This window comes from Bacillus rossius, chromosome 10, assembly GCF_032445375.1.
Source record: "Bacillus rossius redtenbacheri isolate Brsri chromosome 10, Brsri_v3, whole genome shotgun sequence".
Classification (NCBI taxonomy): domain Eukaryota; kingdom Metazoa; phylum Arthropoda; class Insecta; order Phasmatodea; family Bacillidae; genus Bacillus; species Bacillus rossius.
The window spans coordinates 7,696,012-7,720,900 of NC_086337.1; the positions used below are offsets into that span (position 1 = coordinate 7,696,012).

General features: G+C 39.1%; 2 protein-coding genes across 9 annotated transcripts in view; one reads left to right on the top strand and one right to left on the bottom strand.

Moving 5' to 3' along the window:
* LOC134535754 (WD repeat and HMG-box DNA-binding protein 1) overlaps positions 1-24,889 on the bottom strand; it is a 291,056-nt gene that overhangs the window by 227,683 nt on the left and 38,484 nt on the right. For all 8 annotated transcript variants that reach the window (XM_063374986.1, XM_063374990.1, XM_063374984.1 and 5 more), the window contains 2 exons: positions 21,407-21,558; positions 16,494-16,602 (listed from right to left, as the gene is read on the bottom strand). In XM_063374986.1, the coding sequence (XP_063231056.1) occupies positions 16,494-16,602; positions 21,407-21,558 (261 nt within the window). The remainder of the gene's footprint in view (positions 1-16,493; positions 16,603-21,406; positions 21,559-24,889) is intronic.
* On the top strand, positions 91-4,945 carry LOC134535756 (uncharacterized). Its single transcript, XM_063374993.1, has 2 exons — positions 91-4,045; positions 4,546-4,945. The coding sequence occupies exon 1, from the start codon at positions 556-558 to the stop codon at positions 3,229-3,231; it is 2,676 nt and encodes an 891-aa protein (XP_063231063.1). The 5' UTR covers positions 91-555; the 3' UTR covers positions 3,232-4,045; positions 4,546-4,945.

Genomic DNA, 24,889 nt, shown 5'->3' on the forward strand with positions numbered 1-24,889 from the left:
TCTCTCTCTCTCTCTCTCTCTTTCTTTATTTTCTATCTCTTTTCTCTTAATATGTCTTCCCGTTCTTCTTCCCCCGAGGCAAAGCGACTCCGTTTTAATGAAGCTGGGCCTTCTATCCCTGACTCTCGCGATGGTGGGCGGGGGTCAGGGGTGGAGTTGGCGCAGGGGCCCGACGTCTTGCCTCGCCTGGAGGGTGTTACCTTGAACACTGCATTTGCTAACAAGATAGTGGACTTTCGAATTGGAAATGATATTGAAAATGTCGATCCGGACTTGGACCGGTTTCTACAGAGATGTAGGGTTCCCTTTCTGGACTTAACTAACGAATTAATTCGCCCCTTTAAAGTTTACGTTTCACTCTCGGCTTCATTTGTTAAAGAATCTGCGGAGGGAAACGAGAGTGAAACTTTTCATTTCACAACTCACTCAACCGCGATACTGCACTCTGATGAGGTAGGGGAAATCTACGATTCAACATTCATTCCGGAAATCAATAAACACGTTAGTGATTTCAGTGCGCGTGGCAGTGGCTGGGCTCTAAAAAGATTGATTAACATGGATGTACATGTTTCAAGCTATAGAGTTTTCACGGTTGGCGCAGCGCACACGAAATTGCCGGCGTTTTTGTACAATAGGAAAGCTTGTGTTAACATTGAGTGTCCCGAGCAGCACTGTTTCCTGTATGCCGTCATGGCAGGTGTGTCGACGGTGGAAGGCAATGTTTCTCGAGCCACTTCGTATCCAAATCCACTCGTGTATTTTAATACGAATGGCTTGACGTTTCCCTCCACTCTGCATCAGATTAAAACATTTGAGAGGAACAATGATATTTCCATTAATGTTTACGCTTGCGTAGATTCTAAGGGGAATATCGTTGACGAATGTTTTAGTGGCAAATCTGAATCCTCGATCCAGCCTCTTCGCGTATCCTCTGAGCGAAGAGAGAGACATGTAAATGTATTAGCGATTCGTTCGAGTGGCGCGACAGAGCACCTACATTTTGTTTACATAAAATCAATGTCCAGATTATTGCATACACAATTGTCCAAGACGCAACATAAGAAATGGATTTGCGAGCGCTGTCTTCAGTATTTTACAAGCGAAGACAGATTAAATTCACACAATGTTCTCTGCAGCCAGCATCAAGCAGTGCGGACCTGTTTCCCTACAGAAGAGAACAAGTATTTGCAATTTACAAACTTTGCAAAACAGGACCGCCTAGGCTTTATTGCGTACTGTGACACGGAGTGTTACCTGAAGCCTTTCTCCACCTGTTTGCCCGGTGACGAGTCTTCTAGCACTACGCGGGTAAACGAACACGTGCCTTATGCATGTAGCATTTTGTTAGTATGTGGGTACGATAGCTCTTTGACCAAGTATGTGCAATTCGAGGGTGATAATTGTATTGCTGAAATGATCGCAGAATTAGTTTCAATGACACAGTGGGTTTGCGATATTTATTCAAAGACCATTACTATTAAGACACCGACCCCGGCCGTCTCTGCAAGGCTTGCGAGTCAAACACATTGCCATATCTGTCAGAAGGTATTGGCTGGGCAGACGGTGCTCGATCACTGCCATTTTACTGGTGAAATACGTGGTTATGCCCATTCTAAATGCAACCTGGCTTTCAGGATGCAAAAGAATCAACTCGTCGCGGTTTTTCATAATTTGCAAAATTACGATGCCCACTTTTTAATGCAACATTTAGTTTCGCGGCGGATTGCACAGCCGGACGGTTCCTTCGTTGTGGAGAACCCCGGCAGTGTCAAAGTCCTTGGAGTTACAATGGAGAGCTACAAGTGCATTACAAAATACATACCCATTTCAGATAATGCGCAAGGAGGCATGCGCACTGTGCGTCTTAGATTCATAGATTCACTTAACTTTTTAAATTCATCTCTGGAAACTCTCGCTGGCAATCTCACGCCAGATAAATTGAAAGTCACCCGTTCAATGCTTCCAGATGACGCACAGTTTCAGTTAGCTACTCGTAAAGGTGTGTTTCCCTATGATTTTGTTAAATCTAGTGAACAATTGCAGACTGCCTCGCTACCCCCTAAGGAAGCGTTCCATAACGTAATGAGTGGCACGGACGTGAGTGATCTGGACTATACTCACGCTCAAAAGGCTTGGGACGTCTTCCATTGTGCCACATTGAAAGAGTACGCACTTAGTTATCTTAAGGTGGATACTTGTTTGCTGGCCGACATATTCGAATCGTTTCGTTTCGTTTGCTTACAATATTATTCATTAGATCCTGCCCATTACATTACCGCTCCCTCGCTCGCATGGGATGCACTTTTATTTAAAACCGGTGTGCGTCTTGAGCTGATAACCGACCCGGATATATACCTCTTCCTAGAGTCTGCCGTTCGTGGAGGTATAACAAACGTTAGTCGACGTCACGCGAAAGCCAATAATGTTCACATGTCCACTCACGACCCGAGCCTTCCATCTTCGTACATCTGCTATTTCGATGTAAACGCTTTGTATGCTCACACAATGTTGGATAAGCTTCCTGTGGGCAAATTTGAGTGGGTTCCCAGGGATGAGTATGTGAGTTGGGATTTCAACGCCATTGACATAGATGGCGATACGTCATATTTCGCGGAAGTGGATTTGACCTTTCCCGATGATTGTCATGACCGCCTATCAGATCTGCCTCTGGCCCCTGTGAATGGCGTACCGCCAAACGGGCGAATGAGTAAATTATTGTTAACTCTCGCGCCGCGTAATAATTATGTTCTTCATGCTAAAACACTGCGGCACTACGTTCGGTATGGGGCGGTCATCGGCCAGGTTCACCGCGTGCTGCGGTTTGAACAGGCGGCCTGGATGAAAGATTACATAACCTTTAATGCTGAGCGTCGTGCCCAGGCTGCGAATCCCTTCGAAAAATCGTTTTTTAAGTTACTATCGAATGCTGTTTACGGGAAAAGTTTAGAGGATTCTAGAAGACACAGAGACATTCGCATCGCTTCGTGTTACGAAAGTATTTATGGGGCAGCCGAGCTGATTGGTCGTCCAACATTCAAGGGTCGGCAAATCGTCGATGAAAATCTAGTTCTCATAGAGTTGCAGAAAGGTTCGATAACCTTCGATAAACCTTTGTACACGGGTGTCGCCATTTTAGATTTGTCAAAATTGATTTTATACGACTTTCATTATAACTACATGCAAAAAAAAATTCCCTCCACAGTCTCTGCATCTCTTGTACTCGGACACTGATTCGTTAATTTACCACGTTCAGTGTGATAACGTTTACGATTCCATTCGACCCGACTTAGCTTCACGTTTCGACACGTCAAATTATGCGCCAGGTAATGATCAACGCTTCCCCTTAGTCAACAAGGGTGTAACAGGGGTGATGAAAGATGAAGCCGCTGGCAAGATCATTACGGAATACGTGGGTCTTCGCCCGAAACTCTACGCATACAAGATGGAGGATGGTTCTTGTATGCGTAAAGCGAAAGGAGTTAAGGCCAACGTAATCCGATCACTTCTGTTCCCTCATTACCTGGATTGCTTGCTTAAAAATTCACGGATTCTAGGCAGTCAATACCATTTCCGTTCGCGAGGCCACGCCGTGTTTACGGAGCGAGTGAACAAGGTAGCACTGTCTTCAGGAGACGATAAGCGTTGGCTTTCTGAAGACGGTGTCAGCACATTACCTTGGGGACATAAAGATCTGTGTCCTTTTAAAACTCGTGCCTCGCCCGATCCCTCCTAATAATTGTAAATATTTCCATTTTTTTTTTTTCCTCTGATTACGTTCACCAGTGAGACGAACACTGCTGACGTAACCTCCGAGCAGTGGTTGCAGGAACACAACAGCGCTCACCACTCCTCCCCTGCTCGGAGGGTTTTCAAGCGTGTATATATGTATGTGTGTGTGTGGGGGTTGAAGGCAAACAACAGCACTTCTTCCGCCTCCCCCCACACACAAAAGAAAAAAACTTATCCCGAGAGGGGTGTGTTCACCTCCCCCCACCGCGCCGCGCCATGATCCTTTCCATTATGCGTGTGGAGAGAAAAACCGTCGGTATGTTAAAGAAAATGTGTAGAGATGTTTTTGAAAAAAATATATATTCCCTTTTACCATGTTAACTTGCATATTATTCAATCTATCATGATTTAACGTAAAAATAAAAGTTTGTTTCAAGTTGCCTCTCAAAGTATATTCAATCTATCCTGATTTAACGTAAAAATAAAAGTTTGTTTCAAGTTGCCTCTCAAAGTATATTCAATCTATCCTGATTTAACGTAAAAATAAAAGTTTGTTTCAAGTTGCCTCTCAAAGTATATTCAATCTATCCTGATTTAACGTAAAAATAAAAGTTTGTTTCAAGTTGCCTCTCAAAGTATATTCAATCTATCCTGATTTAACGTAAAAATAAAAGTTTGTTTCAAGTTGCCTCTCAAAGTATATTCAATCTATCCTGATTAAATGTAAAAATAAAATATTCCCCTGTTTTTTTTTTTAAATTTATATATAAATCGTCCTCTTGATAGGATGCCTGAAATTTGTGTGACGTTCTACAGATCTCCCCAACCCCAAGACAAATGGAAAGGATACCATCAGCGTTGGCGGCCTCTTTCTTCGAGGAAGAGGTGGAGGAGGGTGTGGTGACCAGTATACCAGCAGACATTGCGGCGGCCTTCTTCGCAGAAGACCTGCTGGAAGGGCCGTCGTCTCCCCCTCCTCCTCCAACACCGCCGGCCAAGACTTCGCCGCTGCTGTTGGTGGCGGGCCCCTCTGGGACATGTCCCTGGGGTCGGCCGCTAACAGCCGACGAACAAAGAGGGGTCCGGCTACCTGCTACGAAGCAGAAGGTGCCGGCTCTGCCTAGCGGCGAAGTCGTGGCCAAACTGATGGCAATGGACGCCCAGCGGGGTAGGGGAGGGAGTAAAAAATAAAATTATTTTTTTTTAAACTAAGTAATATCGTTGTGTTGACTACATTATTTCAATACCCATTATGTGTTACTTGTGGCTGGTAACTTAGTATGCAGAAAGTAAAGAACTATGCGGTCATGGTAGACTGCTGTTAATGTTTAAAACTCTGTTTTTGTTTGGAAAAATAAACGTACTATTTAATATAATTTTTGTAGCAATGCGCTACTCGTAAAAAAAAAAAAACTTCTGTGAGAAAAAATAAATACATACATTATAGTTGAACAGAAACATTTTACGTAAACGAGACTATGGCAAAATATTATATTATTATTATTATTACAAGTTACTTTTACCTGGTATTAATCAAATGGCAGGTACAGGTAACTAACACACCAGATAGACGTAATATTTTTTTTAAGTGTTGGGGAAATATATATTTTAACTTTGGAAGACATTACATTTGTATACAGTTCTCTTCGGTTGCAGCCGCCACCCCTCTGCGAGCGGCTTCCCCTATGCGGGCGCCAGTGTATGAGTCATTATTTAATTAAAAAAATTACACTGGGGGGTGGATGAAGGAAAAGGGCCGTTGGGAGTACGCGCCATCATCGTCTGCGCGGCTCCAACACCCCTTGGGGAAAAATATTTTAATTTTTTTTTTTTTTAAATATATATAATGCCTATAAATGCACAATTCCTTTTCTTTTAAATGACAAGTGACTTAATAAGCATACTTTTTTTTTATAAAAAAATAAAATTTGGTGATATATATATATATTATAAATAATATTATTTTTTTAAGTAATTAATACTACTGTATATATGTTTCATTTCCACAATACACACACTACGAGAGAACATTATGTCTTTAACACAACAAATGTGTTTGAATTCGCTGAAATACGTAAAGTATAATTATTTTTTTTATCATAACACGCTATAACCATAAGTAATGCCTATAGCTTTTTTTTATTTATTATTATAGACAGACATGCTACACACCAAATTAAGCATACTATGACTATACTGGTCTAGTACTATAAGAAAACATGGCTACACTTCAGTGTGTTTTTTTTTCCTTCAAAATTTGGCATCTACTACTACTACTACTACTACTACTACTACTACTACTACTACTACTACTACTACTACTACTACTACTACTACTACTACTACTACTACTACTACTACTACTACTACTACTACTACTACTACTACTACTACTACTACTACTACTACTACTACTACTACTACTACTACTACTACTACTACTACTACTACTACTACTACTACTACTACTACTACTACTACTACTACTACTACTACTACTACTACTACTACTACTACTACTACTACTACTACTACTACTACTACTACTACTACTACTACTACTACTACTACTACTACTACTACTACTACTACTACTACTACTACTACTACTACTACTACTACTACTACTACTACTACTACTACTACTACTACTACTACTACTACTACTACTACTACTACTACTACTACTACTACTACTACTACTACTACTACTACTACTACTACTACTACTACTACTACTACTACTACTACTACTACTACTACTACTACTACTACTACTACTACTACTACTACTACTACTACTACTACTACTACTACTACTACTACTACTACTACTACTACTACTACTACTACTACTACTACTACTACTACTACTACTACTACTACTACTACTACTACTACTATAGTCATAGAGTAGTGGCTGACGAAATAATACTTTCTTTTATATTCAAACTTGAGAGAAATGCAAAAAACAAAAACAATGACTATAAATGGGGAAGAAAAAAAAGATGGCGCCTGGTATGCTGTGCTACAAGATGGCGGCCTGGTGTGCTATGCTACAAGACGGCGGCCTGGTATGCTGTACTACAAGATGGCGACTTTCAGCAATCGATTGTCATACATATATATAATATTATTTAATTTTTTTTTTCTTTCAAAGTTGGCTGTTCTGGTTACTTCCTAGCAGTCGAAATTATTATTTTTTTTTTCAACTGTTTAAATAAACATGGCGGCCGGCCCGTTTTTTTTTTTTTTTAATTTCCCGCTTAGCACTATAAAAAAAATAAAACATGGCGGCCGACTAGCAGCCGACACTATACATATTTTTTTTTTTAAATTTCCCGCCGTTTAAATTGGCCGACTAGCACTATAAAAAATAAACATGGCGGCCGCATAGCAGCCGATGCGCCTCGTTTAAATTTACCGCTTAACACTATAAAAAAATAAACATGGCGGCCGACCGTTTTTTTAAATTTCCCGCCGTTTAAATTTGCCGACTAGCACTATAAAAAAATAAACATGGCGGCCGCCCGTTTTTAAATTTCACGCTTAGCACTATAAATAAAATATAAACCTTCTCTTTAAAAAAAAATATTTTATAAGCATATATACAACATCTGAAATTATTTTCTCCAATATGGTCTCGTGGTCCTGTGGTTAGAGTGACGGACTAACGATCCAGAAACGAAGGTTCGAATCCAACCGTCGCCACCCCTCACATTTTTATACTTGTAAAAATAATTCCGGCGCGCGACACTAGCGCTACCTGCCTCCCTCATTTAGAAACATACACACACCCCCTCACCCTCCATCTCCCCTCCGCAACGAACCCGCCCGAAGTTACCCAACGAGATATATCGATCCTACCGAAGTTGGCTCACGATCGATACGCCTCGCCCCACCCCACCCCCTCCACGTGACGTCAACAAACCCCCTGCGGACCCTCCACGTGGCGCCCGGCAACGCCCACCCGACCACGTGGTGCCACGCCCACCCGACCACGTGGTGCCACGCCCCCCACGTGCTCAGACAAACACCTGTCCCTTTGTTGACACTGTCCCAGTACCGGCGTGCTCCCCCTACTTGTTATTTTTTCCGCTTGCATCTTCAAGTCCTCCAGTATAGAATGCAGGAATGTGTTTGGTCTGCAGAGATTTATAACACCATTTTCATATTCACATACGAAGTTTGCTAGCATTTTAACAGTTTGAAAGTGGGAAAAAATATTCTAGCAAAGAAAATATGAATGCTGCCAAGACACATTTCAGAATATGTTATGGTAAGAATACATCATCTTAAAAGTTGAAAGTACATTTGACACAATCCAGTGCACCAAAACATAATTCCAACATCATGGTGGGTGGTGCAGGCTTCCAATTGCACAGCTGCTACCTCCATCGGCGAAGCTGAGATACAATCCGGACTCATCTCATGATGTCATCAATGTTATGTCCAGCTCACCATTCACATGATTACTAATGCAATGCTCCCACCAGAGACGGATCCATTTCTGCCCGCAAGTGTTACTATGTCTCAGCTTCTTTTTCTGCATACAGTTGTATTCCTTTTAAAATGTTATATTTTTGCACGATTGCCATGATAAATGCTCAACCATCATTTTTGTTCTGAGCCAGCCACAAAGTTGACTTTGTCCATTTAATGTTGTACCATTCACTAAAAAAGAAACTTATTAATATTTTCATACTCCTCTTATCCATCTTGTCACTTCAGACCATGATACTGATTTGTTAGACATATTTTCATAGAGGTGCTTCTGCAGTTAAGCACGTGCCATTGGGATAGACTTGGAATTGATGAGAGAGTGTGCTGTCATCATGATACGACATACACATTTCTTTGACATTGAATCTTATTTACGATATGAATTCCTAGATATTATCAAAACTGTCAGTGTCTGAAATGATAATGAACTATTCTCATGCTTACACTAGTATTTTAACCTCTTTGTCACGGATATTATATTTTACAAGTTTACAATGAATAATAAGGACAAAGGTTTTTCAGTGTTACCAGGCAAGTTTTCTGCAGCTGTAATCTCGATCTTGCAGTCAGAAGTTACCTCCCATGTTAATGCGGTCATCTAGTCTACTCACATCAAACACCAGGAGAAGAGCGAAAAAATTTTAATTTTTTTTCTTTTGGTTTTAAAATTGGTGAAAGTATATGACTATAATATGATTGTTGATATTAAGCATACATCTTGTAAGCAAGCAATTATCTGTCATTTTCAAACATTGCATTTATATCCAGATACATATAAATTTCATAAATTAACAAAAATTTAACTTCATTACCTTGACATGTCATATACAGAACGATCTGTTTAAGTGTAATTTTGTCTATTAGTTTAGAATGCTAATATAATACATGGTTTTTCTGCTGTAAAACTAGATTTACATTCCAATGCATGTTTTGAGACTGGGTTATATATGTAATGGTATATTTCCAAGCTCCAAGAATGAAAAGCAACATTAAATTTCAAAATTCTTATTGTCTCTGCCATATTTGCTTGGACCTAAGAAAGCAGACGCTCAACTGTTTATATGCACAGAATCACTGTGTCGGAATGGTTACTTCAGTTAAGAGGCACTTTTTCCTGAGTGTTGACTAAAATCATCACAACTTCTGTTAAGTATAAACTGTGAACTAATGCATATAAAAGCATCAATACATGAGAATATTTCAAATCTTCCTTCTGCTGTAAAGACAACATGTAATCTGGTTGGAAACCCCTCCAGCTATTGCAAGCTATTGTGTGTTGGAAACAGGTAGTTTTTTAAGATACAGCAGTACCACGTGTGTCAGGTCAAGCTCAAGGCCATCAATCCACAAGATATTTGACTGATAATGTGCAGGATACCAGATTTACGAATGATCTTGCTAGTTGTAGCAACACAGTATCCAGCCTTTATAACTTTATAAGTAACCTTTCTAAACCGCATGAAAGAGTTGCAGTGTTCTGTATAAATTTTTTTCATTTTGCAAAGTGATGCATATTTCCGACGACAGAGGATAAGGAATGGAAAGGTGTGGTAAATAATGGTGAATTTTGACTTTGCAATGACATCTTAGTAACTAAATGCATCTTCCATTCCCAATGTTCCAATATACAGTCTTTGTGACTTTGTACCTGTAGACTGGTAAGAAATAATAAAACAATTCCTTTACATCAACATCAGCCTTTATTCACCTCCATCTTACATATCACACCGCTGCCAACCTTATACTCGTTGCCATACCCACCTAGCACTCCTCACATCTCCCTTTTTCAATAGCATAACATACACATTCTACGCTGTTCCTGTTGCAGTAAGGAACATACAAATTGACACTAACTAAAGCAACATACAAATTCCACATTTTTCCTTTTACATTAAAAATACATATAAAATTTAAAATACATTACAAACAATGACAATATTATTGGGAGCCAAAATAAACTTAGGCCCTTCTAGTTTATCTTACTTGGAAACATACTCTGCACAATTATATCTTTTGGATGGTTTCAGTAACCTCCCAAACCTCGATCTACATTCAGCACTAACACAATCTGCATCAGATACATTTGCTGCTGGGTTCACAGAATCTTGCATGTCTACTGATGTGGGGTTTGTGTGTAGTGTGTCCTGGGTACTACTCCTACAGTCATCTTCTGTGAATCCTCGAAAGCCCTCAAATTTTGTATGATTGTGACCACCTATGTTGGGTGTAGCATCCTCTCCAAGTTCTGGACTAGCCCCCCTATTACTGGTACTGATATTCCCACCACCTATCATTGACATGTCCTTGTATTTAACCGGCACATCCGCTATACAATCATCTTGGCGAAGTACCCTAGAAGAACGTTCTAAAATGTTACCATTGGGCATTTTCACCACATACGAACGTGGGCGAGTAGCTGGCCCTACTATCACAGCACCTTTCACCCAACCGTTAGAAGTCTGTACCCTCACCGCTCCAGACAATGTTTCCGCTTCCGCGTGACATGCTCTCCTATCATAGAATGCCTTTTGTTCCTTCTGCCGTACAAGAAGAGTGTCACGAACAACCTGATGGTTTGGAAGCAAAGGATCAAGTAACTTAGGGACAACGGGAATACATCCTCTAAGTCTACGCCCCATGAGCAATTGAGCAGGTGAGTAGTCTCTTATGACCGGAGTGTTGCGTAACTCAAGGAGGACCATGTCCATGTCTTTCTGATCTTTGATCGCTTTCTTGAGCAATTTTTTGACTGTCTGAATATGCCGTTCGGCCATGCCGTTCGACTGAGGGTAATGGGGGCTAGATGTGTGGTGACTAAAATTCCACTCGCGAGCAAATTGGTCAAACTGCGATGAAGTGAAATTACTACCCCCATCAGACATAACTACTACTGGGATGCCTAACCTAGCAAAAATGGCTTTTAAGCACTGAATAACACATTTGCTTGTTTGGTTTTTGAGCCGTTCAAGCTCCACCCATTTAGTGTAGTAATCTACGAGAAGTAAGTATGGCCGATCATGAAGAAAAAATATATCAATGCCTACCTTCTGCCAAGGTCTGTCTGGAACTGGTTGCGGAAGAAGTGGATATCGACGTTTCGAGTTCTGGAACTCCCTGCAAGTCTTGCAAGTATCAACAAATTGCTTGATATCTGAAGCCATCCCTGGCCAAAATACCGTACCACGTGCTCTTTGAGTACACTTTTCCGAGCCCTGATGAGCTCCATGAATGGAACCAAGAATTTCCAACCTTAACGATTTAGGGACCACTATAGCATTACCCTTGAGAACTAAACCATAGGCACAGCTAATGTCTTCTCTGTATGTCCAGTACGGTTTCAGTTCGGGAGATACATCCTCAAGCCTTTCAGGCCACCCTTCACTAACCACTGTACACAAACTTCGCAGGACGTCGTCCCGATCAGTTGATTGCTGCAATGCTAGCAATTTGGCATCCGATATTCTGGAATTAACTACCAAAGAACATACCTGCAACTCCATTTCTTTTTCCAGGTCCGTAAACCCACGAGGTTTAGCGCTAGTCTGGCATGCACGTGAGAGTGTGTCAGGAATGTACATCTGTGAGCCTGGTTTATAAATAACGGTAAGTGAAAATCGCTGCAGCCGCAGCCGCAGTCTCTGCAACCTAGCTGGGCAATCTACCAAATTCTTTTTGAAGATAGTTACCAATGGCTTGTGGTCGGTTTCCACCGTTACTTGTTTATTGTAAATGTACTGGTAAAAATGCTCAACCCCAAACACAATGGCCAACATTTCTTTCTCTATTTGTGCATACCTTCGCTCTGTCTCCGTAAGTGCTTTAGAAGCATAGGCAATCGGATGACCCTCTTGTAGTAGCACTGCACCTAAACCCGCTTGGGACGCATCGACAGAAAGGGTAGCTGGTTTACTCACATCGTAATATTTAAGCACAGGGCTCTCACACAACAGGTCTTTCAACCTCTCAAAAGCTACCTTTTGCTCATGCTCCCAATGCCTCTCTTCAAAAGAACCCTGAGTGGAGCTGTAGCCTCTGAAAGGTTGGGACAAAATCTTGACAAATATGTGACAACACCCATAAATCTCTCGACATCTTTTTTGCAGGCTGGAACATCTATATTTTGAATGGCATCTACTTTGGTACCATCAGGTTTGACACCATGTGCAGTGAAAATGTGTCCTAAATAACGTACCTCCTGAACACCAACAACACATTTACGTTTATTAAACCTAACATTATTTACAACAGCTCTCTCCATCACAGCTTTAAGCCTCAGATCATGCTCCTGTTTGGAACTTCCCCAACAGATAATGTCATCAATATAGGTAAGCACTCCTGGTAAGCCCTCAAATACTTCACTGAATTTACGATGAAAAACTTCAGGAGCTGCACATATGCCATAGGGTAGCCTCAAAAACTTATAACGCCCCCATGGAGTGTTAAAAGTGCAGTAGTCAGTGCTGCTATCGTGCAGTTTAATTTGCCAAAATCCTTGTGCCGCATCTAGGACAGTGAAATAACTAGCACCTGCCATTTGAGATGTAATTTGCTCAAACGTGGGTAGTGGAAAGTGCTCCCTCATTAATGCATTATTAAGATCTTGTGGATCTAGGCAAATTCTTATGCTACCATCTCGTTTGTGTACCATTACAAGAGAGTTTACCCATTCTGTGGGCTCGACCACTTTAGCGATTATTCTTTCCTTCACCAACCTATTCAACTCCTCCTTCAATGGTTCCCTGAGGGCAGCTGCAACTTTACGAGGAGCATGAATCTTTGGCTTTGCACCCTCCTTAAGAACCATCTTATAGCTACCAGGCAACTCCCCAATTCCAGTGAAGCACTTAGGATACTGGGTGACTAAATCTGCAAGCTTAGGACTTGTGGTACTGGATTGCACACAATCAACCTTGCGTATCAGGTCCAGCAACACACATGCTGCAAGTCCAAGAATGGGTGAACTGTTATTTTCAACAACATAGAATTCGAGAACTCTAGTTCTCCCATTGTATGAACATTTCAGGTAACACTTACCCAAGAAGGGTATTTTCTCTCCCAAGTAATTAACGAGCTTAACACTAGAACTTAACAGGTTCTTATGGCTAATATTAAGTTTCTCAAACATCTTCCTAGTTATGAGGTTGGCTTGAGCTCCAGTATCTAACTTAAATTTGATGAAATGAGAATTTGTTACCTCAATTTTTGCAGTCCACTCAGATATAGTGCTTGTGTGAGAGATAGTATGAACACACAAATTCTCCTGCCGACAACTTGTTGAATTTGATGCTGGAGTGTCATGAAGTTCCTTCAATTTTACCTCCGCCACCACCATTTCATCCTCGGAGGAACTAGACGTCGCACAGGAAAATTCCTTTGTCACTTCCCTGACTTTCTTCTGAGAGCGGCACCTTTTCGCAAAATGATTTTTTCCACTACACTTTCGACACACCGCACCATATGCAGGACACTTACGACGTTCATGCTTCCTGCCACACCTGTCACAATCAAAGCGCCAAGACTCATTCTCCTTTGTTTCATGACTATTTGAGTCACTGGTGCTCTGCCGAGGAACGTGATGATTATTGCTGTACCGACGCAACTTGTGGCATGACACTTCTTGAACTGAAACCGCTTCTTCTTGAAATTTCTCTTGTCGTTTTTCGGTCACTTCAGCAGTTCGGCAGGTATCCGTGGCTTGCGCCAGCATGAGGTTATGTTCCCTCAACAGTCGCTGTCGTACGGCATTGTCTCTGATACCACACACGATGCGATCTTTGATGAGATCCTCTTTCATAGTACCAAATTCGCAAGTTTCTGACTTCTTCCTCAATTCGGTCAGATACATATCAAAAGTTTGACCCTCTTTTTGAGAGCATGTGAAAAACACATGCCTCTCGTAAGTAAGGTAACGTCGCGGGAGAAAATACGTATCAAACTTATTTAGCACAGCTGCCAATGTCCGTTCTTCGTTTTCGCCAAAAACAAAACCTTCATAGATATCTTCGGCGTCATGGCCCATCAAGTTCACCAAAATGGCTATTTGTCGCGGCACCGGGAAACTATTACCGCCGACCGCCTCGTGGTAGTACTTGAACTTTTTTCGCCATTGCAACCAATTACTGGCTACATCGCCATCTCGCTGCAGTTTCTTGATAGGTTTAATTAGAGAATCCATTTTGACCTAAGATTTTACCGACTGCGCCATGTAGACTGGTAAGAAATAATAAAACAATTCCTTTACATCAACATCAGCCTTTATTCACCTCCATCTTACATATCACACCGCTGCCAACCTTATACTCGTTGCCATACCCACCTAGCACTCCTCACAGTACCTGAGTCATTTTAAGAAATAGATGTGCAGCATGTTACTAACATTAGAGATTCCCAATGAATTAACCTCGGGTTTGTTAGTGTCTGTCATTTCATAGTTTTTTCCTCTAATGGAGAGCCCTTTCTCTTCATGTGTAACCATATTATTACTGCTTCTTACTCAATAGCACATTCTCTTCAATAACTACTCAGAATGTACCGTACTGGGGCGGTGCTACAGCATGCCAGAGATACCTTCATTACCCAATTATTTATCAGCTGGAGCATTCACTTGGATTAGGAATTGCTGCAAACATTTTCAATTTATCTGATTTAGTACTTTTGAGTTACACTAAAATGTAAGATTATTTTAAAAACTTTTATCTAACGAAGGTTTACATAAACAGCAACTTACTTAAATAACTACAAATGCAGATTAAAATAGTTACTCAAAGGGGAGCATTTTACTGATTCATACTGATCAGATCTGGCTGCTGAAATGCAGCTTAAATTGCTCAGTGCAAAGTAATTGTGCCTAATTTTATTTAAGTAATTTTACAATTTGAAGCAAGTAATGGTTTTTCTGTTATTTAAGTTTCAATGATAACACACCTTTCAAAAGTTTCACTAACATATAACTTTATTAAAATTGTTGAACAAATCAACCCAGACATTCCAACTAGACATCCTTGCAAACATATGACCATCAGACTGCCTAGTGTTAAGTTGGACACTGCAAATCAAATGATAATATTACACTTAAATTAACGGTTTGGTGAAACAGAAATATCTTTTAAATATTGATAATCATAAAAGGTAAAGTTACGGTTGCTCAGTCTGGTAGAACACAAGAGGTTACAAGCAAAACCTCTGGCCTTGGGTGTTGTAATGTGTGTATTTTATTTCATTGTCATTATTTGAAATTAATAAGTTTTTAGTTTAATTTCTCAGTGCTTTTTTTTTCTTCCAAATTAAAATACTTTTAACGTACTGGTAGTTTGTTTTACACCCAAAACATGATAGCATCAGTAAATTGTATACACAAGATGGACTGACTACCTATGCAGCTGTCGTACTGGACCTGTGATTATTTCACACACAGATCACTTACTTTTGATCTCACGCACAAAAAAAATTAGTAAAAAAAGTCACTACAACATCTTTGCACGGTGTAAGTCACTAATTATCCATTTACATGATGATTTTGCACAGTTTTTCATTTCCCGATAATGCACCTACACACGGGATGCCGACCGCACCTGGATGAAGATACTTTATGCCCAGGTGTTCTAAATCCCATGATGCAACGGGCCGGACACTTAAAATGCCTCATTGTTGGATATTTGAAACACTGTGCTGCCGAGACCACGGCAAATCATATCATGCCCTCTAGAGAGCCCGGCAGAGAACAAAAAGGTCTATTAAAAATAAACCAGGTGTAAAATAAATATGCCGAAAGCAATTTCTGGCTTTAAATTCACAAAAAAATAGTTTCAAAACAAAACATTGCTAAATATTAGTGTGATTTCAAAAGTAAACAAACAGTCTGTTTATTGCTGGTGGGTAAGCGATGTGTTTGCTAAATGCATGAACACAGTTTAAAAGGTTACTAGAATCCTGTACTAGTACAAAGGATTTTGAATATCCCCATATAATGTTGTTCAACTAATTCTTTCCAAACTTGTCAATCTAAAACTAAGAAACAAAAAGTATAATAAATTAGTCAATATCTATCAATTTTTTTCTTAGGTGGGTTTTCTTGCTCAAAAAGGAAGATTTCAATTAATTTTTTAGTATAATTTTTAAATGGGAATACAATCATAAAAATGCTAATCATAAAATTATGTAATTCATTAAGTGTAACTCTGAAGAATACATGCTCTTTAAACAATTTGCATTTTCCTAAACATAAGATATGACAAAAACTACAATATTAACTAACAACTCACCAAATACTCCAATTTTGGATCCACAGCCACAGACAAAATTGGTCCACTGTGACCAGACAGCATTTTGATTTTTTCGTTCTTCATATTCCGGACAAAAATTTCAGAATTTCTGTAACAATTTATTTTGAGAGCAAATATCAAATGAACAGTTAAATACATTATTTACTCTTCATAAACCATACAGCAAATACGTACACACTAGCAAAAGATACACAAATGAAAATATAACACTAGTTAGTACGATGCTACATTTACTTCCACATGCTAATCACACAGTAAAATATCAAGTCATGAGACTTTTTTGTTACAGTGTTCCTGGCACCAGCTCTTCCAGCCCTCCTAATCTTACAGAAATAAGTAAGTGAAAAGGTCATACCAAAATTCTAAAATGGAAAAGAAAACACATTTAACCATGCAAAAGAACACTAAACCAAATTAAATGTTGTAAAAAGAGTTCCTAGCACTTTTAAAATAAAGGGTAAGATTGTATATTTTAACAGATCAAGTGCTAAATTTTTTTAATTTATTATGCAGGAAAATTTCTTTACAGGGATTTACTGTACATTGTGTAGAAACTACCCAAATCAAACAATAGTGAACATATTTGACTGAAACATGCCACTATATCAACATTAAATTTCATTAACTATGTAGAATTTTTCTATCAAACAAAATAAAAGTCATGTTATGCACTACATTTCGGCTTGCTTGTGATATAGTTTCTTGCTCATTTTCGCTCATTTAGATGGAGCCTAACTCTGTCATAAAATGTATCTGTAGATTTAAGCAAAATTTACACAAAGGAAAAAAAAATTGTCAAAAACAATAACATATTAATAATCCATTGATTTAAAAACAAAACAATTTTTAAAACTCTAAGTGATGCTAAGAATCTAAATATATATATTTTATTAGATGTTTACAAACTCATCTTTTTTTGTATGTTCTCTAAGAGGATTATGTTCTATATTTAGTTTTCAGTTTATTGTGGCGTGTACACATCATACACAACAACTGTCCATCTTGACATGACAGTGGTACCAATAGAGGCTATTCACATTTACCATTCTAGGCAATTATCCCTACTAGCCCAGTAAATGAAGGCCAAAAATCGCCTGTTGTCACAACTAATTCCGGGAAAGCTGAATTTTTGTCAGATGTTATACCCTTATAAGACACGTATTTCCTCAAAAGTCCTCGCCTCTCCCCCTTGTGCTTTCCCCCCCCCCCTAACCCTCTCGGAAGTTCTAACCTTTACAGAATCGCTTGTGAATACGTAAATAATTGTGTAAAGTAGTAAATATATAGCACATTTTGTTCTCAAAAATCAGGTTTTTAATTTTGTTTTTGACAATATTTTCTTTAATGTTGATAGTTAAGGCGTTATAAAATCACAAACATAAAAAAAACGGGGTTTTAATGTCAAAATGTGCAGTTCTCGTTTTGGATGTTTTTAAATTTTGGAAATACACAAAAATCTTTAAGTAAATTTTGTAGCACACACTTTCAGCTTTAAAATGATGTACAGTTTATATCGAGGAATTTATTAGTTACTGCTGGGGAGGGGGGGGGGGGGGAAGTGAGCGCATGCGTATGGCTAGCACGCTCCGATCTGCTACACTTATCTACCCGGCTTCCCTACAATCTACTCTTATCATTAGATTGTTATTTTTAATATTCCTCTGTTACATGCAGGATTTAAAACTTTAAAATTTAAATAGAAACCTAAATCTAATAGTAGGCTAATTATTAATATATTGATGTATTCATTCGCAATACAAAATAGAATAAAAAATAATTGTTCGGTGGTGTTTATTTTTACATATTACGGGTGGAAGGAATGAGAGCTCTCCGATGAAACACTTTGGCCTGCGTCATAGTCTCGACTCGATTTCTGTTGACGAATATCTGGGAGTTCCTGCTTGGTTTCGAACCCGAATCGCCTTTGACAAAGGCAAGAACTGGATCACTGCAACCCCGTTTCGAAATTATTTAGATAATGGTAAATTTTCAATAAAACATATGAGGTTCAAGTGGCTTTTAGGGTTAATATGTTTGAGCCTTGGCAGCAAGAACTGGGTTAAGTGGCAGGCACACCACGTATGCATATTCTTATTGCGTCTCGTTTATTAAGTCTTCGCGATGACGGAGCAGGAGTGGGCTACACGTTCTTGTCTTATCTCGGCAATAGCTTGAAGAGTGGTTTAGTGGTTAGGGTCGAGGCGGGCGGGCTGCAGGGCAGCTATGAAAAAAATGAAGGGACAGTCTTTCGAAGAACTGAAATTACATAGGAAGGATATGGTACTGACTCAATCTAGTCACAAATCTGTGGCTGTTCGATCAAAGCGAGTGACTGTGAATCCTCAACAGTTATTCAATCGAATACTTTGTTTGTGTGATGGTACGACTAGATTAAAAGTTTACCTTTCGTACGAACTGGCTTCTCGACCACCATCCTTATTCGATGATGTTTCTTTACGTAAAGGAGCGAAATCATCATTCCTGAAGGTATTTTCTGAGGGCATTACTGATGAAATTAAACCCCAACAAGATACAGGTACTGGTATAGTTATTGATGGAGGCTTTCTCCTCCATAGTGTAACATGGCCAATTGAAGAGACTTTTGGGGAAATCATTGAAAATTACTGCACATATATCGTCACAAAATACGGAATGAACTCAACTGTTGTTTTTGATGGGTACCCTTCAGAGCCAAAAACTAAGGGAGAAGAACAGTCAAGAAGATCTCGTAAAAACTCATCATGTAACATAGAATTTGAGACAAATACAAAATGTATCACGAAAAAGGAAGCTTTTCTATCTAATACGAATAACAAAAAAAAATAATTATTATGAAACTGTCTGAAGCATTAAATAGAAGGGGAATAAGTTCATTCATAGCCGAGGGAGATGCTGAATTAGACATCGTAAAAACAGGAATTGAACATCTCAATAAATTCAATGTAGTCATTGTTGTGGGATCAGACACAGATCTTCTGGTACTGCTTGTAGCACTTGCGCCTGAAAATAACTCTGTATTTTTTCGAAAATAAATCTGTGGCAAAAATCCTTCCGTTGTTTACTATGACATACAAACACTACTAAATGTGCACAAGAGCATCAGAAAACTTCTTTTATTTGCATATGCAATTACAGGCTGTGACACCACCTCGTCATTTTTTGGTTTGGGAAAGACAAAATCTGTTGATGTGATCAAAGTTGTACCACAGGCCAAACTTCAAGCAGAGTTATTTTTGGAAAAAGATGTATCACGCGATGAATTACTCGAAAAGGGAGAGACATTCATACTTGAAATGTATATGCTTAGTATATATTCTAATCTGAATGAAGCTCGCTACTACAAATTTACATCCATGAAAAGTAAATCTGCTTTAAAATCTAACTTTGGTTTATCAAAATTGCCCCCCACATCAGAAGCAGCTCACCAACATCTATTACGAGTTTACCTCCACGTGCAATATTGGATGGGCAATAAACTTCCACCTACAGATTGGGGTTGGAGGCATGAATATGTAAAGGAAAATTGGAGGAAAAATAAAGTTTTAAAACCTGTTCCCAGTACAAAAGCCTTTGCCCCTGATGACCTTCTTTGTCTTGTTTCCAGCAGCTGTAATACTTCATGCGGTAACAACTGCAAATGCAGAAAATCCTGTCTAAGCTGTTCAGCTATGTGTGGAAACTGTAATGGATTATCATGCCTTAACTCTCCAAATTTCGACGAAGAAATTAAACTTCCTTCAGACGACTAGTGTCATAGTAAAGTTTGTAAATGCCAATGACTGATGCAGATGAAGGTCAACATGTATTGATTAAGGAAAATTTGTTAACAATTAAGTATACATTACTTTTATATTAGAGGCGGGTGGGCGGTCCTTGATGCTGTCATCTAAACTACAATTTAATATTTAAAACATTTTTAACTTATTTAAAGTTATTCAATATCATGACAGCTACCGGTTTTAGCCAGTCCGGGACACGGCAGGTCCATAGGTGGTGGATAATGAGAGGCCCTTAATTGGGTAGGGGTATCTTTCCCCCCAAACCAAAACTGGCTATGCATAATTAAGTAAAGAATTTCTGTACACAGAATTGCTTTAAGTATTTGCTAATAAATATTATATAAATATTATTGTTAACATAAAGTGCAAAAAAGAAAAATGTATGTTAGTTTATTTATGAATTATTTTATATAAAAATGAATACTGTTTAAAACTAGATATATTATTCCTCAAATAATTATGAAGGCTACGCGAACGGACTGTGAATACAAAAGGATGCACATAGTAGGTCGGTGCACGCTAGCCATACGCATGCGCTTACTTCCCCCCCTCCCCACTTCCCCCCCTCCCCAGCAGTAACCAATGAATTCCCCGATATAAACTATACATCATTTTAAAGCTGGAAGTGTGTGCTACAAAATTTTCTTGATTTTTGTGTATTTCCAATATTTAAAAACATCCAGAACGAGAACTGCGCATTTTGACATTAAAAACCCTTTTTTTTTTATGTTTGTGATTTTATAACACCTTAACTATCAACATTAAAGAAAATATTGTCAAAAACAAAATTAAAAACCTGATTTTTGAGAACAAAATGCGCTATATATTTACTACTTTACACAATTATTTACGTATTCACAAGCGATTCTGTAAAGGTCAACATTTTAGAACTTCCGAGAGGGGTGGGGGGGAAAGCACAAGGGGGAGAGGCGGGGACTTTTGAGGAAATACGTGTCTTATAAGGGTCTAACATCTGACAAAAATTTAGCTTTCCCGGAATTAGTTGCGACAAAAAACCTTTATTTACTGGGCTATTCTACCATACATAACAGATTAAAACTTGAACGAAGAGTAAATAGGGAATATGAATAGAGTGGATGAGCGAGCACTGACTCAGAAGCTGCGACAACAATGCTGCCGTCCGGACTGACACTTATGTGCGACACTGGCTTGGAGAAGCGCGTCAGCACGCCATCCCGCTCCATCTGCGGGAACCTGTAGCAGCGCAGGCTGTTGTCGTCAGTGGCCACGTACAGACTCGAGCCCTGTGACGCATATGGATGGTACCAGAGCAATAGTACTCACACCAAGATAACATATATTAGTTTAACACACAAGACTGCCAAAAACAATGATACGTGGAATAGGACATTAAAACAAATATATAATGTGGAAAACATACTCCTTTGACCGCACTGCCATCAAGACATTTCCCAGACTGAGAATTAAATAAGGTATATAAAAACTAACACATACATTCAGAATTGTGAATTTTTTTTTTAATTTGAAGAAATAATTGCATCATCTGTTGGAGACCAAGCTTTCATCTTTATTTCAAGTATTTTCTACTAAAAGTGCCAGTGTCACATAGTAAACACATTGTCTGCTAGTGACACAATCACAAGTGTAAAAATAATACTAGCATAATTTAAAAGGTGCAAAAGCAGAGAGACAGTGTGAGTGTGTGTTTGTGTGCATCTCTCTCTGCGTGTGTCTGTCTGTGTGTGTGTCTGCATGTGTGTCTGTGTGTGTCTGCATGTGTGTCTGTGTGTGTCTGCACGTGTGTCTGTGTGTGTCTGTGTGTGTCTGCATGTGTGTCTGTGTTGTATGTCTGCATGTGTCTGTGTGTCTGCGTGTGTGTCTGCGTGTGTCTGCGTGTATGTCTGTGTGTGTCTGTGTGCATGCGTGAGCATGTGTCTGTGTATCTATGTCTGTGTATGCGTGTGTATGTGTGTGTCTGTGTGCGTGTCTCTCTGCATCTGGCTCTGTGTCTCCGTGTCTGCCTATCTGCACGTCTCTCTGTGTGTGTGTATTTATATATTTAATTTTTTTATTTATTGATATATATTTATATCTATTAACCCTTTGTTTTGTAGTGGTATTTCTATGATACCACTTTGATAAAATGTTACTATTCGCAATGTTTCAGTGTTATTGCCGAAATACCTCGCGTGAGTAAGCCTTGTGCTGCTATCTGGCGATCCTAACAAGAACAAGCAACATTGACTGCTTTAATGTTTCCTTCCGCCACGTCTGCTAAAAGTTACACAATAGATTCTAATTTATTTTTAATATATTTCTGTGTGCCTCAAAGGGTTAAGATTCGTCATTCATAAAAACCAAAGTGCACAGATCACAAAATGTGGATCACTGCGTATTAACTGCCAATGGGTGAATAAAGTGGGCTCAGTTATAAGACGGGTCAGCCAGTGTCCTCCGCAGGCACGACGACTGCCAACACTTGAGTGGGAGAAGCATCTGTGAGGCATCGAGCTTATCACTCAGTCGAGAGAGCATCACTCGCCCTGCCAAGCATCCCAGACATGCTGCCGAGTAGCACGCAGCACCACTACAAGGAGGGAAGTCGCATGTTAGCCGTGTTGTTACGCTCGTCTCTGCCTCCGCCAGCTTCCCCTTCACTGAGGAAACACTGGGTGGGTCCCGGAGCCAGATCAATGAATGGTTCTGAGGTGCTGATCGAATCAGAGCAACTACACCCTTCTCGGGAAACCCCTGCCATAATACACAGCTTTTAAAAAGGCATATAGTTCTGTGGTTGAAACTGAACAGAAATGGTACACCCAAACTGTTGATGCTCTCCATCCAGTGACAATGGTCCAACCATTTGTATAAATACCAATGAGATAATTCAATAAACACAAGAGCAGCTGTGGTAACTTTAGTAAACTCCTCTACACTGAGTCTGACTAATGACTAAACGTACCAATCAAAATCATTACAGCAGCAAGTGGACACTTCCCAGCTATTCCAACGCTGACTAACTGCCTAGCAGAAGAGTAGACAAAAGAACTATATAGGTTATTTTGCCGCGGTCAAGGCTAAGATATAGTCGTAAAAGGATTTTTCTAACAACACTTCAACATGTTGTTTTAGTGTCTTAATGCAGAGAATCCGATCAAGTTTTCTGTCAAAGATATGCTTTAGACTTTATAGTGCCTGTAACAGAATGAAAAGAGAAAATTAGAATGATTTAATGATCAAGGAATATGGTATGCTTCCTACAAATATGGACCACCTGTGTCTTAGCTTTAGTACAGTATAAACCACAGCCAGATTCACCTACACTTTGGACAACCCAGTGAATCTGATGTTCTTGTACTTAACCCAATGAAGAAGCACAACAGAAGGTAAAGTCACCCACACAGAGCACAAATTGCAGTTTTTTGAACAATACATTATAAGCAAATAGCAAAAAGAGGGCACACTTAATACTTCCCTGTAAGATTCTGTTTTTTGTTACTGTTGCAAACATGGGAGGTTCTGCTAGACATAAAACAGTAGAAAAATTTGGGAGATGGCCTCGAACCCCCGAATCCGGTGAAAGGTCTCTACAAGGCACGGTCGGTACCACGGCCAGACCGGATCAGCAAATATCAATTTAGTTTTAAGGAGAATACTAAAGAAAAATTATATATAGTTCAATTGTACTTAAAACAAGTAGTAGTAAGATTATCTACAGAAAAAAATACAGATGAGCATTTCTATATAACAAATTCTCTGTCATCAAATTGAGCATGTGGTTCAAATCTCTTCTTCAAAAATCATTATGGAAATGTATTCGTAAAATGAGAAAATGAAATGTAAGTAATGTAACTCCCTATAAAACAAGAAAACCCCGTACTGAATTAAAATCTGAGCGAATTAAAAACTCTGGCAACCCAGGGTCAAAAGCCGGAATCCACCTTGAAATGTCTGAACACAACGGCTCATTGCCACCGAATGGCAGAATGTGCCGGGCCATAGAATACTGGATTACAGACCTTCCAATGTGTTGCTAATATCAACATCATTATGGTTCGTATCCCTTTGTGTATTAACAATCAATGAGTTATTAAGAAACCCTTTACTCCATCACCACCAAATCCAAGATGTAGAAAACTATTTGTAACTTCACAAAATATTCTATGAAGAAAACAATGTTAAAAAGCTAAAGCATAAAAAGATCCCAAAATTATCTCTGGAATATCTAACCCAAGCATAGTGTTTTATCTAAAATTTTTGTCCTAATATTTATCATTAATTATACTTACTTTGTAAGTTCAAATTAAGACAGTAAAAAACATTTTTAGTTTAAAGGTGAGATTATGAATAACTAATTCAAAACTTTTTTATGTATAAAATCTAGCCATGTGGCCCAAAATCACCAATTGTACTGTACATGCACATAGTGTTGTTTCTTGCCAATACCCACATTTATTATTTTCATACTATTGTAGTGGCACAACTCTATATGCCTACACAATGTTTGATAAATATATCTCGATATTAACCATGGTGTTTGTTTTGTGTCTTTCAAACATAATAATGTACCTAACTTGTTACAGTTCGTTTAATGAAATAAAAAGATTTTCTTCC

Coding starts and splice junctions, on each gene's coding strand:
- LOC134535756 (XM_063374993.1), top strand. CDS start 556: ATGGATGTACATGTTTCAAGCTATAGAGTTTTCACGGTTGGCGCAGCG.